The sequence below is a fragment of the Microtus pennsylvanicus genome, chromosome 21, assembly GCF_037038515.1.
Source record: "Microtus pennsylvanicus isolate mMicPen1 chromosome 21, mMicPen1.hap1, whole genome shotgun sequence".
Lineage (NCBI taxonomy): Eukaryota > Metazoa > Chordata > Mammalia > Rodentia > Cricetidae > Microtus > Microtus pennsylvanicus.
Window position 1 is genome coordinate 13,118,763 of NC_134599.1, and position 17,041 is coordinate 13,135,803.

The 17,041-nt window shown below is 51.6% G+C and overlaps 1 protein-coding gene across 4 annotated transcripts in view; it reads right to left on the reverse strand.

The window, feature by feature from the left end:
• The window catches only part of Crhr2 (corticotropin releasing hormone receptor 2), a 39,977-nt gene extending 25,671 nt beyond the window's left edge, over positions 1-14,306 (reverse strand). The window contains exons 1-3 of one of the 4 annotated variants that reach the window (XM_075955394.1): positions 14,010-14,306; positions 6,434-6,527; positions 213-338 (exon numbers count right to left, since the gene is read on the reverse strand). In XM_075955394.1, coding sequence (XP_075811509.1) covers positions 213-338; positions 6,434-6,527; positions 14,010-14,078 — 289 coding nt within the window. In that variant the 5' untranslated portion in view covers positions 14,079-14,306. Of the gene's footprint in view, positions 1-212; positions 339-479; positions 751-6,433; positions 6,528-14,009 lie in introns of those variants that run through there. The other 3 variants (XM_075955395.1, XM_075955397.1, XM_075955396.1) reach the window with 3 other exon arrangements.
• Positions 14,307-17,041: the final 2,735 nt, after the last annotated feature.

The window sequence follows — 17,041 nt, forward strand, 5'->3', positions numbered from 1 at the left end:
ACGTATAGCACAAAAACTCTGGGCAAACCACTGCCTAATCCGGGTTAGAAGCGCCATAGGGTTAGGAACAGAAGGCAAGCCCCCACGTTTGCAGAATCCCCGGGGTAATTGCTACAGCGACACGAAGGCTCTGGGCAGGTGTCCGATTCAGGGTCCAGAGCCCTTCTTCACAAACCGCCTTTCTGGGAAGCGGGCAAGCGAGGGGTACTCACGGGTCGTGTTGTATTTGATGCCATTGAAGTACTCGGGACACGGTCTCTCCACTAGGGCTCCGGGCGTGCTCTGGGGCCAGCAGGTCCCGATCTGGTCCAAGGTCGTGTTGCAGTAGGAGTAGGAACCTAGTGACAGGAGGGAGCGCAGCGGGGCTCAGAAGGATGGCCCAGGAGCTACACGGGGTGCCGGGGTGCCGCTCAGAGCCGCTCTAGGAAAGCGCCGGAGAGCTAACCCACGTGTGGCTAGTCTGCTCGCCTCCTGCCTACCCTCGGGGTCCGGGGGCAGCCCCCAGCCGTCAAGGAGCAGCTCTTCGGCCAGCGCCAGGCTGCAGTTGGCCTCCAGCAGGCTGTGGAGCAGCGCCGCGTCCATTGCGCCCCGGAGCCGCGCGCGGAGGGAGTGGGAGTGCGCGCCCCGCGTGGCTGCGAGGGAGCGGGCGCGACGGGGAGCGGCCAGAGAGCGCAGCGTCCAGCTCCCTGCCCGCCTACCCCGGACCAGTCGGGCAGCTCCGGGGCGCCGCAAGCGATCACGCCTAGCTGCGGAGCCAGGACCTTAGCCAAGACCAGTGGGCTCAAGAAGCTGCGGGGCCGCCGGCTAGACCACGGCCAATGGCGGCGTCGGGGGCGGGGCTCTGTCTCTTGCCCCGTCGGACCCCTGCCCCCAAGCGCTCTCAGCCCAACAAGTCGCGAGAATACTGGCGTGGTTGGCTATCTACTATCTGGGTTGACAGAATATCCCCTCTGAAGATCAAGGGTCGCAGGCTCTGGAGCTGCAGGACACCCACTACAACATCCTATACTCATACCCGGCCCAGTTGGGTGGCTCTTGACCAGAATTTTTTTTCTGAAGGACATTTAGAATTGGGTAGAGGCAACCAGTCAGTACAGAAGCAGATTTGAGCCCTCGGATGGAAATGAAATGAAGGTGCCCGGGAGGGTAGCAGCAGAGAGGTCACCCGACAGAATCTAATAGAGGTCATCAAACGGATGGAGTAGGTAGGCGGAATTCAGATGGAGCTAGGAACCAGGAACAACATCCGGTTTCACAATGACAGATTTGCCACCAGTAATGAGATGGGGCTATTTTGGAAGAAATTAATGAAAATTATCTGGAAGACTTGAAGGTCTTAGTGTCCTGGGCACCAGATAGAGTAAGTTAGAGGTGAGAAAACGGTCTCTCTTCCTCCTGGGTTATGCAGGGCCATCTGATGAGAGGAGAAAAAAGTCGTCAGTCTTCCCCACCAGGTGGGAGGAGTGATCACCCCTGTAGAGAATCTGCTGGGTCCCCCAGCATTGCTAGCCTGGGGATTAGTTGGACCCAACTGCTTCAGAGTGCTCAAGATGGGCCTGTGAAGTAGGCCTAGGTTCTGCATACGTGTGTCTAAATTTCTGCTTTGTCTCTCCTCTCCGCCACATTGCTCGAGGCAAGAGTTTTGCCTTTTTAGGTTTTCTCCTTCAGTGGCATGTTCTCTGTGATCCTCCACTGCCCACAGAGTCCGTGGTCTTAGAGGCTCTAGAACCATTCGCAAGCCCCTGCACCCTCCATCGGAAACCAAGTGCCCATGAAGAGCCGGTGCTCCAGGTGGGGGAGGCCAAGAGCAGACTGGTGCCTTCTAGAGTCTTCCTAGCCTCCATATTAATGCTGCTGTCACCCCTAAGCAGGGCAAGTGAGTGTGTGAGAGAGGGACTGAGCAGCGAGACCAGGAGGAGCCCTGGAATCTCTCCAGGACCTGCCAACCGTCAGGGAGACCTACAGAGCTACCCGGTAGATGTATCCTCTGCCTCCTGAATGGACAGTTAGGGCCCTGGCCCAGCTCCTGGCAGAGCCTTAGGTCAGAGCATGACTGGCTGGGTCGGTCCTCCCGGAGATGTAGTCTCCTTCACCAGCGAGGGATGACCCTTCACACAGCATGACAGCACAGTCAAAGAGAAATACTTGGTTCATCACCAGAACTCAAGGACACATACCGTGTTAAGGAGGTAGCCAGCCCAGCCACATGCTGCTTTACATGTAGATTTCTGCAGAACATGGATTGGCCTAGGTGACCTGCACCACTTTAGAGTTTCCTCGGAGAAGGGACCAGTTCAGTGTCAGGGTCAAAAGTGACCGTGCACCCTAAATGTGTGAACAGCTAAGATCTCTAGGTTCCCAGAATTTGGTACCATTTCTTTATAATCTCATATTTCCATCATCTAAGATGTAACAGAAGGAGACCAACTGACCTCGCAGCTCACTTTAATGTTGGCAAACGGGTGGACATAGCGTCCTAGGGCTGCCAGCCAGTCCTACCACTGATCCAAGAGAGGCATAAGGGGACAAGTATTTAGAAAGTCTGTGTGTCCTTGGCTGGTGGGGTCACGAACATTGGAGAGTCAGTTCGGGGAAGTGCGGCAGGTACAAGAGAGCAGCCTGCAGTGAGGCATGAGACCGCCACCGATACCAGCTATGGTGGTGATAACCACAGCCAAGCCAGCTTAGATACATCTACTGCGCAGCCTCATACATGCCATCAGATAGGCCTATAGAGTACCACAGAAACACTCAGCTGTCACAGTCCCGCACTCAGACAAAGTCACACACACTGGCATTTATCCCCCCACCATGCAAATGCCAAGGAGACAACAAGGCTTACAGCGATGGCCATTGCTTCTCGGAGGGGCTGTTTTTCATGGGACTGTGCAGACAGGGAGTCTGTTCAGGGGTAGCTAAGGACAAACAATAAGGTCCCCCGTTTCCTCCACAGGGCAGATGAAAAGGACATCTCCAGTTGTGATCATGTCATTTGACTTCCATGGTGGGCTCTGCATACCCTCCCAGGCGGAGTTTGTATCTTTGGCTTGGTAAAGAAGAAGCTTTGTGATCACCCTCCCCTTCCTCATCCCGTTGCTGGCTGAGATACCCTTTGGAAGACCTCTGTACCTCTGTCATGCTGTGCCCATCATTTAGAATGCCTTTCAGCTCTGCAGTTCAGTCCAGCCTCTCATCTTCCTGCAAGCATGCATCTGCGCTCCCACCTCTCCTGTCCCTAGTACTCAAGATGCTTCCCTGATACTTCTGTGTGTAGGGTCTCGTGTAGGTCTCACTAAAGCTCTACCAACCTAAGACTCCATGGTTTCCCCAGAGTCACCAGCACCCATCAGAATGTTCTAGGGATAGTAGCCATTGCATGGGAAAAAAAAATAGAAACCAAGTTCCTTGACCTTGGGGCTAGGGAAAACCTACGGTTCTGTCTCCCTGACCAGACTTTCTGCTCCCTTGACTAACACTAGTATTTCTATCTGTGCACACATGAGTGTGTGTGTGTATGTGTGTGAGTGTGTGTGCATGCACCTTGGACTGGAAAATTACCTCAAAGATTCCTTTGATGCCTTTGGACCCTTATATTTTCTTTTTTTAAAAAGATTTATTTATTTATTATGCATACAATATTCTGTCTCCATGTATGCCCACACGCCAGAAGAGAGCGCCAGATCTCATTACAGATGGTTGTGAGCCACCATGTGGTTGCTGGGAATTGAACTCAGGACCTCTGGGAGAGCAGCCAGTGCTCTTAATCTCTGAGCCATCTCTCCAGCCCCATGAGCCATCTCTCCAGCTCCCCTTATATTTTCTATGAATAGAAAAACAATATGCCTCCCAATAATGCCCTAGCATTTTCAACTATATGTAAATGCATCTGTGGTAAGTAAAATAGAAATATTTTATTAAAAGCAGCTTGCTGGAAGTTATAATTGTCCCCTGACTGTGTGTATTTTTTCATTTATTTGGACCACAGAGGCATACAGCCCAATTGGTCATAGTCTTTGATTCACGGTCTCTGGTCATCATCAGCCCACACATGGCCTAACTTTATTTTACGGTCTTTTCTCTTATGGAGGTTTGTGTATAGCAGTAATCACAATGAGCTGGCCGCCCAGTCTGGAGCAGATATTAGCAGTCATTCCCATGTTTATCTGTGCCTGCCTTCCCGGAGGGAGCATTCTCTTGAAAGCGGCATTTGTCACTCCTGGTTCTTCTTATTGTCAGTTCTTTACATGGAAGAGTCTCGGAACAATCGTGAGAGTGGTTTTGCTTGGTTGCACACATTTTAGTCATTGTACACTCTCCTAACTAGTGGGAGCAAGATAAGAGGCACTCGCAGGTGAGGAGCAGAGAAGCAATTACTGAGGCCCTGCCGACATCCTAACAGTTCCCAAGTCTACCCCAGGGCCGTGGCTAATGAGGAATGATGTGTCCCCACAGTGGCTGCTAGGCAGCTTCACAGCGACGTGCTGGATGAATATTTAATGACACAGGAAACATCCACTCTCCATTATTAGAGAAAAAACAGGTTAGACAGCTATGGACACAATCACAGATAATTTCTGGTGAAAAAAAAATACAAAATGAAAAAAATCCCCAAATCCCAAAAAGCAACATGAGACTCTGTGGATGATAAACTCCTAAAGGACACAAAACATTGTCAAAATTGTTGGGCAATAAGAGAATGTGTTCTTATCTTATGAGTCAAAGAGATTTGCCACCAAATTTTTGCGTAAATAGCATGGGTGCCTTTGGTCAACAGAAGGAGGCCTTAAAAATTAGGCAGAGGGGGTGGGCGTCAAAAAGGAGAACCTTCTCCCTGAGCGCAGGCTGGGGTGGGGCATCTGTGCTACCTTTTCAAACAGAGAGATGGGTGAGGAGGGCAGGGAGAGGCCAGAGTGTCTTTGAACAGCAGTTCTGCTTCAGTTGATACAGTGCAAGAACGAATGGCCCTCCTGAAGTAAGCGACCTCTGCCCCTCGCTATGCCTGCTAGGCATGGCCCATGTTGTATGTCCCCACTGCCAAAGTGTGCCTCGTACACAGAATGAAACCTTATTGCTAATAGGTGAAGAAACAGAGACATAGACTGAGAGGTACCCCTCCAAATTCACATGCTGAAATCCAAAGTCCCAGGACCCCAAAATGTGGCCTTAATTGGGTCTGGGGTCTTTACAGAGGTGATTCAAATAACATGAATGCAATTTGGCCAGTAGACCCAGTCCAATATGTTGAGTGGCCTTCTGAGAAGAGGAGGTGGGACAAAGTCTCAGAGGGAAGACCCTGTGAGGACAGGAAAGGTCTGCAAACCAGAGAGAGAGGCCTCAGGATAACCAACCCATGCCAACGTTTGGCCAGGCCCTTCCAGACTCCAGAACGGGGAGAAAATGAGTCGGAACCCATCAAGCTGCCCAGTAGAGTGCTTTGTCACAGCGGTCAAGGAAACTCTATAGACAGGTGATCTTCCCAAAGTCCCATAGCTGCTAGATGGAGGAGCTGGGACAAGGGTGGCCTGTGACTGATTCTGAAGAGCCCCACAGCAGAGGTGTAAGTGGTAGGGTTTAACTCTTTTGATGCCTGCCTCGGCTTCTATTTGGATGTCCAGGGCTGGCTAGCACTCCTGTCCACTTGGGCCCTGACAGAGACTCTGAGCCACAGAGCACCCTCACCCTACCAGCCCTGGCTGTCCTGAAAAAACACTCTGTAGACCAGACTGGCCTCGAACTCACAGAGATCTGCCTGCCTCTGCCTCCCAAGTGCTGGGATCAAAGGCTTGTGCCACCACTGCCTGGTTTACCTGTTCCTCACTCCCTGCTGTTTCTGGAACCCAGCCCTTGGAAGTCCAGGAGAGGGGGTGAGGCCCTAGAGATCTCTCCCAGGAAACCTCCGCCCAGCAGTTCTGTAACACTTTCCCTGACACTGTGAATCAGCTCAGGAAGCCCCAGAGGGGCAGACCCCAGAGCCTGGCTGCTGTTTTACAGGGTCATACTGGGGTGAAGCCTGTAGCCACGGCAACCAGAGATGTTTTAACGCCTTCTGATAGTCTTGTCTTTTGACTGACTTTGAAAGCAGAAGGGTCATCCTCTCCTTGGGCTCCCGAACACACCAGTCTAAGCCAGTTCTCTCTCTCTCTCTCTCTCTCTCTCTCTCTCTCTCTCTCTCTCTCTCTCTTTCCTTCTTTCTTTCTTTTCTCTTTCAGGTGCCCATGTAAGAAGAGCCTCACTAGCCAAAATCTTGTCATCGATCAAGAGCCTAAGGCTCAAATGGGGAAGCAAACTCTGCAAAGACCACAAGGAAGAAACCGAGCCAGGCACTGGAGCCAGGTCTCTGCAGACTACCTGAGCTTCCTTGCTCAAGCTCCAGGTCTCCCTTCAGCTTCCAGGGGTACTGCAGGATAGGGTGGAGGTCGGAAAGCATACATACCCGAAAGGTTGATGAGCTTTGTCGTCCTGTGGCAGTGCTGTTCCAAAAGTGCCCACAGGGGCTGGTCCTGGAGCACCTGGCCTGGTCTGACCACCTAGGAGAGCAGAGGCGAGGGTTATTGGCCAGGCCTGGATGGCCATTGACAGCATCTGCCTGCTCCCACCCAGGTGAGGGACAGCTGAACAGGGAGATGCCCAGGCTCCTTTGGACAGCAGCATTTCGGCCACAAAGGCTGTGATCTCGGAAAGAACAACTTTGAGGCAGGAGCATCCTCCTTCCATCAGCCCCAAAGCTGGTTCCTCCCCTGCTGGATGAAATGCATCAAGTCTAGTGCCCTGCTCTCTGTCACCAAAGTCCTCAGAAAACAACTTCAAAAGGGGCTTTCTGCGTGTTAGGCCCTGTGATGATGACCTTAGGTGTCCCAGCCAAGGTGTATGTATCCTAAGCTTATAGAGAGAAAGGAGGCGGGAATTGCAGGCTGCAGCTTAGCTTTTCTATCCCAGGTAGATGGGAGAGACATAAAGGGCCTGAGGTTAATACATGGGAGAGAAAACTAAGCAGGCCCTGGAGGGCTTCCTGCAAGAGGAGGAATTGGATGATAACGGAAGGTAAAAAGAAAGGACTACGGCGCCTGCTCAGTCATCCATCAGGGAGCAGATGTGACAGTGGAAATCTAACCCAGAAGACAAAGTTGTGTAGGATCCCATCTTCCAGAAAAGTCTTCAGCATGATTGCTGGGCACAGTGGATAAAGCAAACAGGAGGGCGTTTTCTGGTGAGAACGATGGATTAATGACTGGCTTTACGGAGGGAACTAGGGTGGCAGCAAGGAAGGGATCATGATGAAGTGGGTTTTGAAATGTGAACAGACGTTTGCTTAGCTAATACGGGTCCCTACCTACATGGGGAGTACAGTGTGAGCAAAGACAGAAGTAAAAAAAAGGCATTAGACTAGACTAAAGCAAAGCATGCTAAAATGCTAACCCTTGCCCCCAGCTCCTCCCATGCTTCTCTTACTCTGCAACTGGCATGCAAGTGCATGTTCTCGTGTGTGTGTGTGTGTGTGTGTGTGTGCGCGTGTGCACACGCATGAGCATGTGCATGTGCGCGTGTGCTTTTGGGTTCCTCCCAGCCCTGTCACCTTTGATTCTGCAGAAGGCATTGTTCCCTTAGCAGGCAGTTGTCTTTCTCTTGCTTGTCAGGGTTTCTTTACTGGACAGATGAGCACATGTTTGTCCCTGGATGCCCCCATGGTCTGAAGCCCTCAAACATCACATTTAGCATATTTAGTCTACTTCCTGGGCTGGGGCTGAAGGCTGAACACTCGGTTTCCCCATGCTGGCTTGGAACTGCTGATTAATAACCCCACTACTCAGACGGCAAGTTTATGCCCATTTAGCTTAACGAACCTCGTGGACAGTCCTGGGAGCCCGGAGAAATTTGGAGCAGGGAAAGAGGTGAGTGTGTGTGTATGTGTGTGAGTGTGTGTGTGTGTGTGTGTGTGTGTGTATGTGTGTGTGTGTCTCAGATGTCCAGTTCCAGGCTATGCTAGGTCTCTTGATGAGCAAAACACATGGGGATGAGCACAGGACTGCTGTGCTCAGCATAGGGGCACATTGCTCCATACTGGGCAAGAAGAGCTGGCCAGAGTGGGCTTTGAAATCTTCCCACACCTTGGCTCTGTCTCTCTTAACCCCTCCTTCTGTGGGTTCAAAGTTGGTATAGCCAAAACCTTTCCCTCCCTTCCTTCCTTCCTTCTTTCCTTCCTTCCTTCCTTCCTTCCTTCCTTCCTTCCTTCCTTCCATCCTTCCATCCTTCCTTCCTTCCTTCCTTTCATTTTTTTTCTTTCCTTTTTCAGGGTCTGCCTGATTACACTTGATTCAGTTCAAGCCCACAGCACACCCGGCAGGTGCCCATTTTGAGCAGAGACCCTGGTGGCCGTTGAGACTGTGGACGGGTAGGGAAAGGGGCAGCATTGTGGGTAGTATGGATGGAGTTTCAGCTATCCCTATATTCATCCTTCTAGGGGATATTGCTTCTATACCACGTGGCCTTGGCAAGGCTACTGAACTCTCAGTTTAGTCGTCTCGTCTCTTCAAGGGACACTGAGCTCCTGAAGACATGGCCTCTACCTCCTTCACCAGGCTTAGTCTTAGTGTATAGTGAATGGTGGTCCTGTCTTGTCAAGACTGCCAGCGCTCTGGGAAGCCTGGATTGAAAGCTGAATCCAAAGGGGAGGTGAGTGCGGAAGTGTCAGGATGAACGGTAAGAAAAGAAATGACCTCATGAAGCAAATGAGCAAAGGTTCAAGGTTGCCAGCAAAACCTGGTTAGGGATGCTGTTGGGGGATGGGAGGATGCAGATGAGAGGAGGATACAGGCCAGCAGAACCTGGTTAGGGATGCTGTTGGCAGGGTTGGAAGCAGTGGGAGATAAACACTTTTCTGAGTAGTGCTTGCTGTGTGCTGGGCACAGCTCTAAGCTCAGCCCAAAAGACAGCTCTTTTGCTCCTTGTCACAGCTTGGGAAGATGCTGTGAATAACCCCACTTCACAGAAGCCAAGGCCACACAGCAGGTAAGAGCCCAGGGCAAGATTCCAGCCCAGACAGCCTGATGAGGTATGCATTCTGGTCTATTACACATAGAGAGTGCTTCTATATAAGAATGGTGGCGTGATATCTACAGAGGCCAATAGGACATTAGCCCAAATGTGGCACCCAGTTGCCCCAGAAGTAAGAAGCCTCTCTCTGGCCACGCAAGAGCAGATTGGAAGGTGGGAAGACCTCACAGACAGCTCTGTGGACAGGAGGCAGGCAAAGCCTTCTCGGGCCAGAGTGCCAAGCGGGAAGATGAGAAATTTGCACTGTGATATCGGGAGATAGAAAGGAGCCTCTGTTTGGCTTTGGTCCCTGGCCCACCATGACATGGCACTCCTGAAGACCCATGAATTCCCGAGTGACAGGTGCCTTTCCCCCCTTCCTCCATGTCAACTGGTATCTGGAACAGTTTTCCTGGGGTCTTGAGCTGTTCTAGTTCAGTACTGAACACAAAGAGGGGTCAGAGGGCCTGAGTTGCCCACAGGCGGAAGCCTGGGAGCCTGGATCTATGCAACTGTTACCCGAGAGGCCCAGCTAAGCCCTCAGTGAAGGCTCTGTGCCACCTCCACAGAGTCAGAGAAGAATGGCATGCAGAAGTCCAGAGAGGGAGTCCAGGGAACTAGGGATCTGCCTGGTGTGCACAGAACAGCCTTTGTTTTCTTTGGCCATCACTCTCTATTCTGACGGGCCAGTTTTGACTTCTACACTATTCTTGGCTAGCCTGGGACCAGAGAGCTGTCGTTGTCCTCACCTCTATTGCGGGAGTCCCAAGTAGGTCAGGGTCCACATCTGTACCCAGGGTTCCTAACCATGGCCTGGTACATAGCAAGTGCACAACAAATGTTTGCTGATTGACTAAGTGACTAGATGGATGGATGGAAGGATGGATGGATGGGCCCTGTTACCTGGGCTGGGTAGAACCACACCCAGTTCCAAGTTTGTTGCTTCTCAGATTGCCTTTGTTTTGAAGTTTCCTCAGAGGTTAGCCTGTGGGGCCCATTTCCTGTCTCTAGGATATGCCCTGGCGAGCCAAGGCTCCAGCTGTTCCTCCTCTACCTGGGCCTTATCCAAGCTGAGCTTGTGCCCTAGGAGCCACCTCACAGGAGCCAGGGGGTCTGGCTGGACCTACTCTCCTCCTGGGTCTGGTGACACGTTCCCTCTAAATTTAGGCCTCTGCCTAAGCCTGGCAGATTTATGGACCTTGAGTCTTGGGCCTGCAGCCGGGAATCAGCCCCTCCCTGGCTGACTGACTCTTCTCTCTGTTGTCCAAGGTCAGGGAAGGAACTGGGGAGGGAGAGCTCCTCCCACTATCTGGCTCATTCAGAATGTTCATTGAACTACGCCCAGGGAGGCAGTCAGGGAAGAGAAGAGAAGAGGAGGAAGGAGGGAAGGAAGAGGAGAGCAGAGTAGGGAGGAAGGGCAGAAGGGGGGAAGGGAGGGGAGAATAGGAAGAAGGAGATGACAGGGTAGAGAATAAGTGAGAGAGAAATGAAGGAGGGGAAGACAAAGAGGAATTTAAGCGGGGATGCGGGGAGAAGAATGGGAAGGGACATTGGCATTCAGGGAGGCAGTAATGGAGCTATACCTCCTGAGGATGAATGTAGAACTGGACAGTTTATAAAGAGGTCACTGTGTTCTCGAGCATCAGGGCCAGGGACCGAAAGGAGAGACTCTAGATGATCAGATATCACTTACAGGGGATGGGACTTCTAGTGAGGACTCTGGTGATCTGATCAGCCCTGCAGTTCTGCCAGTGGGCCCCGTGGTAAGCTCCTCTTCCTAAGAGTCTTGATGTCTCCTTTTAGGTCCCAGATCACCTGCCAGGCCTGGGAAGGACTCTGGCCTCCTAGCTCTGATCTTCTCTATGAGAGCTGGAGAGGGTCTTTCATCCCTCCTGACCCTTGTCCTCATCTGGGCTTTGGCCCAGAAGTGGAGGTGGTAGAAGGGAGGCGTTCCTGGCTGCTGTGTGGAGGGAACTGGCCAGCAGGAGGCCTTGGGACAAGTTGCTTGGTCTCTCCTTATTTATCAACTCATCTAGTACCCACTTGGTCTAATAGCTTCTGACCTACAGCATCTGTCTGGATGTCACAAAAATAGCTTGACATTAAAATTAAGGTTTTGTTAAGGTAACAGAGTCAACCACTTATTTAGGGTTAGAGCCGTGATCTTGAGCCCTGACCTCCCTCCTCAACTGACAGAAGGAGATGGGAGGGTCTTCGGTCTGGCTTCCCTGGTGTTTTGGAGCCCCAAGCAGGGAAGTGTGCTGCACCTAGCTGGAGCCTCACATGTTCTGTGCAGGCCAGCTGCACAGAAAAACAAACAAAACCAGGACATGGGGCAGGCCATCCTCCCCACCACTCTAGACCTAAGATGCCATCTTCAAAAGTTGGGATTTTGAGTAGCCATGCCAGACAAACCGTGTCCGGTCAGAGGACGTAAATGAAGAGGGTGCTGAACCACGCTGTCAATCAAGAGCAGCAGACTTAGGGCTTCCAAGTTCTGCAGAACTCAGTAGGCAGTGCCCACAGAAAAATTGCTTCGGGGAAAAAAACTTAAACATTGGCAAAATGGCCAAACCAAAGAGACTAAATTAGCTGATTAGGTTAGGAAACACTCAGAAGGGAGCTCAATTTTTGGTGGAAAGTCATTAGCTGACAGAGCTTTCTGGGAAATGGCCTTGGGTATGCTGTGCTCTTGGCAAGGGGTAGTGTAGGGGGAGATGCAGAAGGGTAGGATGAACTCAGTTTCAGGAGAGGATGGAGTCGGTTATGTAAGGTTCAGTTTTCTACAGCTGTGTGGACACAGCCAGACCTCTCTGTGTCTCCTCCCTTTGCTGGGCCTTCTCTGGGCAAACATTAGCACCTGGGGCAAGGGGCTCAAGAGAAACCTGTTCTGAGGTGAGGGACTGGAACTGGTTGAGAGAGGCGGGACTCCTGAGGCCTTCACAGAGGTCAGATGGAAGATGTGGCAGCTACGGTGTCTTTATTTGACATGCCTAGGACTACAAATATTTCAGGCTTTGGAATTTCCCTAGAATTTGGAATATTTATATGAACTTCCCTGGCTGAATATCCGTAATCCCCAAATTTGAAATCCCAAATGGAAAATTTACTTTAAAAGCTTGGGATTTTGGAGCATTTCATCTAGTGTGCTTGTCCTGCCTGAATCCAGTCTGGGGACCCGCACAGGACCCGACATGCAGGAGGCGCCATTTCTCTGAGGCCTCCGGAGGCCCTTGAGGATAAGCTGGAAGCGCTACTTCGAGACCAATTATAGTCTCCAGGCTGTGGAAGAGTGGATAGGGAGAGAAGTATTCTCCCTTCTCTTATGCTGACCTCCTCCTGTAAATCAGACCCGGCCCCCTCCTGTTTAGACGTCTCCCTGTGCACTTAGGAGGCAGAGCTCTTCTGGAAGCAAAGCTCCTAGGCCTGGCCCCTGAGAACCTCCCCAGCCTCCCCCAGGCCGCTGGTCTGCCTCTGTCTCCTCCCACTAGACTCCTCTACTTCCTGCTGGGTCTCTCACACCTTTTACCTCTTTCTGCAGACCCAATTTACAAAGGTTATAAATTGCTGTTCTTCCTGCCAGGGCCCCTTCTGGCCGTGAGCACACCAGGACAGAAGCCCAGGGTGGGTTTCAGCAGCTGCGTCCTTGGTCTGTGGGAACTTGTGAAGTCCAGACTGGATAAGGGCGAGAGCCAGGAGCTACAATTCCTCCTGCTGCTTTTCCTCCACTCTGTTGCCTCCCCTCAAGTTCTCATTTCCCTGGGGGCTGACATCTCGGAATAGTTGGCCAAGGACCTAGAAATCAATCCTATTACCAAGAAGGCCTGGAACAAGGAAGGCGCTAAGGGGGTCAGAACGACCCAGACTTGGTTGGCATCTTCTCATTTGTTCTTTAGGATAACTCTATGGAGGAAGTACCTTCTTTTTCCCAATGAGGAAACTGAGGCTGGGGAAGTTGGAAGAACCTGCCTAAGGTGACAAAGCCATACTGCCATCTGATGGTGACATGGACCTTTAATCCCAGCACTCAGGAGGCAGACGCAGGTGGATCTCTGTGAGTTCAAGGCCAGCCTGGTCTGCAAAATGAGTTCCAGGACAGCTACAGCTGTTGCACAGAGAAACCCTGTCTCAAAAAACCAAAAACCAAAAACCAAAACCAAAATAACAATAACAAAAACCAAAAAGTCATAGTAGACAATCACTAGGGGTCTATGGAGTGACTGTCTAATGAATCTGTACTCACACACCCGGGAATATTTAGGTCCTGAAGATACTCCAGGGCATGCATGACTTCTCGCTTGGCTCTGTTTCTTGGGGTCATTTGCACATAGTTTTTCATGAGAAGTGTGGCCTCAGGAAGGCCACCTTGCTCTCTGAGCCTTGGTTTCCCCATATGTAAAACGAGAAGACAATTGGAGGTAGGTGGCCTCCACATCTCTTCTGGGAGCCCCCCACCCCCTTCCTCAAGCTCTTTCTCTTTTTAGCTGCCCACCATCTGTCTCACCAACTCCTCAGCCAGTAGCTTTTCTCCTGGCCCTCTTGCCTGTGCCTCATTTGATACTGAGGGTCAGCCGAGGTGGGGGGAGGCAGCAGGGAGTGGGGGTGGCCCTCTGGCCATCTGCTGGAGAAAGGGTGGAGAAGAGACCTGGGGATGTCAGAAGAGGTATAAGGGCAGTGGGGGAGGGGAGGCTGGGCAGCAGAGAGAGAGAGAATTGCTAAGAGAGAAGGACTGGTTCTGCACTTGATGCTGTCACCTCAGAGCCCCATGCTCATCCACACAGAACTTCCTCTCCTAGCTGATGTCACTCTCCTTCTGTTTTTTTCCTGCCCACTCTGGGTATGAGACTCTGTCCCATTTTCAGAGACATAGATTCCAAGTGCTACCAAGTCACCAAGTCTGGAGACTCCCTTCCTGGGCTCGGTCACAGAGCTGGGAGCTCCCATTCGGATACCCCCAACACACCCACTAATCCACTTACCTGGAGCAGTAGGAGCAGGCAAAGCAGGCAGAGGAGCTGTGCACTGGGAGGATGGTCTGGAGCCCCCATGGGACACCAGATTCTGCCGCTAGGGGATGGGGACCAGAAGAGGCTGCTTCCTTCCGAAGGAGGTCTGACCCGGTCCCTCCCCCAGGCCTGTCCTGCCTGACCTACCGGCCAAGGTAAAGCCCTGGGCACCAGGGCATTCTTCACCCGCCTCCCTCAGGGTAGCAGTGACACCACCCCATAGCCAACCGCCTCCAGGTTATTTATAGCTGGCTATGGGCAGCAACTTCTGCAGGCGGCCTGGGGACAAACTCCAGTTCCCAGAGCAGGGCTTAATGCACATGGTCTTCCCACCAGCGTTGCCAGGGCGGTAGTTTCTCAGAGCCAGGAATCAGGAATACAGAGGCAAGATGAGCCTAAGGATTTTGCGGGGAGCTACCTGAGACCACCTGGACAAGTGCTCCCCACTCATTTGAGAGGTCCTAATTACCCAAGGAGCTTCAAACTGGCCCACAAGCCCAAGAACGGAGGCCAGCATGTGGATGTTGTGCATACAGGGAAAGGTCCAGAAAAAGGGATGTGGGTGTGATTTAATCACAGCACACCTTTTCTGTACATTTGGAATTCCATCAAAACAAAAACGCTCAGAACCAAAAACGACTGAAGCAATGAGAGCAAGTGGGGAAGGGGAGTTCCCGGGAATTTGGACCTCAGAGGTTAGGAGAGGGATCTAGAGTCCTAGAAGCAGGTAGAGCTGAGCATCCCTGCTCTCCCTGGTGACAGGTGCAGAGATCTTGGGAGCACAAGCCATGCTCCTGGCGAGTGGGCCTTTTGTGCAGGGGTTAAAAGCTTAAGCAGTCTTGTCCTTAGCCTCCCAGGGGTAGGCATTCCAGGAATGTGATTAAGAGGTAGGGCCAAGCTTTTCCTGGAGGTGCTGCCTTCCATGGAAGCTGTGGAGGTTCAAGACACTCAGGCACCGCCTGTGTCTTTTGGCTTTTCTGCCCATTCTCCCCTCCCAGGGTCTCTACTCCATCTCTCTGGGTGGGTTTCTCCCCTGCTCCTGTCGGAACCCCAGCTCCCTCCCTGTAATCTCAGGACCTCAATGGGAACAGCCACTGCTGACTGTGATTTCCCTTTTTGGATGAGTGTGGCCTTCCGTTGCTTTTTCCTCTTCCCCCTTTCCCCTCTTTTGGCATAAACTTGAACCTATGGTTGGTGCGAGAAAATCCCCGTGGGAGAAACTGAAGAAGAATGGACCAGCATTCTTGCTCATTTTGGAGATTACAGGGGGTCAGGGAGGCAACTTCTTTCCCAGACCCTAGGCAGAAAGTGGCTTTGCTGGACTCAGGCAAACAGCCTTGAACAGAGAGGGCTCTGGTAGGAGGTAAGGGCTTCTCAGGACCTGGGGTGGTAGACTCTGAGAGAGCAGAGGGGGCCAGCAGGACAGTGTGAAGCTTTGTTGAGCCCACTTTGTGGAGCGTGCCTGGGACCTAACTCACAGTGAGTGGCAAGATCAAAGAGGGTGTCCTGGGGACAAACACCACAGCTGCAGGGGAAGGGAGGGGACACGCAGGGGAGGGAGGGAAGGGAAGAGAGGGGGCTTAGAGAAGGGGCGGGGTAGAAAATTAAGGGAGATGAAGGGAAGGGATTGCAGGAGCTCTGGGCAGTTAGTGGGGTGCGACAGGTGTTATGGGCACACTTTGACCCAGACTTTGGACAATGGAAAAGGGGAGCCCTCCAGTCATTTGTAGGGAGGAAGATGAGCAGTAGGCTGAAGCTGGGCAGGGCAGGATGGCTAGAGCATGGCCGGGGTTTAGCTGAGGCGGGGATGCTGTGGCCCAGAGTGGGAGACAGGCAGGTGCTGTGATACTCAGCACACTTCCCTTCCTGGCAGGGTTGCCTTGTTGTTTGGCTGCTATAGCACAATGCCACAATGCCACATGAGGAGTGGCTCCTCAACAGAAGGACTTTCATGCGCCCCACCCCCACCCCCAGGGCTGGGGGGATCTGAGATGTAATTGCGATTGTTGTCGGTCCCAAATGAGGGTCTTCTTGATTTGAAAATGGCTGCCTTCTTGCATCTTCTCTTCTTATAAGAGGCCACATTCGCACAACTTAATCTAACCTGGAAACCTCTCAAGGAGCCGACCCCAAAGACATTTGGAGTAGGCTAACCCCATGAATGTGAGGGCACACCCCTTCAGTCCTTAGCAGTGCCGCTGTCTTGACTTTCCTGCATTTCCAAACACGTGTCCACACCCAGTGTGGATCCCTGTTTGAAGAACTGCCTTCAGAAACTAGATTTCCTTATTTACCAGTTAGAATCCCCAAGTATCCAGCAGTGCATCCCTTCCAACCTCCGGGGCAGCCCTAGCATTCCTGACAAAAGACCCTTTGCCTGGAGGAATTATTGACTTTCCAGAGCTCCCTGAGGGACCAGGCTGGAGCTTTGCCTAAGATTTTTCTGTTGGCTCTTCTTCAACACCCTCTCTCTCTTTTTTATTGCTTTTTTTTTTATTTTTTGAGGTTATTATAATTATTATACAATTACATCATTTCTCCTTTTTGCTTTCTTCCTCTCAACCCTACCACATACCTCATCGTGGCCTCTTTCCCATTAACTGTTATTACATATATATTCTTAAATACGTAAGTACAACCTGCTCCACCTATATAATGTTATTTTTATGTATATGTCTTCAGGGCTGATCATTTGGTACTGCATAACCAACTGGTGTCTGGGGGAAACAATTTCTCTTGCTCTCAGCATTCCTTAGCTGTCTGTAGTTCTTTGTGTAGGGTTGAAGCCTCCTGGTCCTTCCCTCTTCCACTTGCGTATGTCTTTTGTTGGTGTCCCTGTTCAGCTCAGGTTGAGGCAGTTACCTTGGTCAGACTTTATGGGTGTAACGTTTGACATTAATAGAAAACACAGTCTCAGAGCAAACTCCCCGATTCTCTGGCTCTTACAATCTCTCGGCTCCCTGGCCCACAATGTTCCCTGAGCCCTAAATGTAGGAGTTGATTTG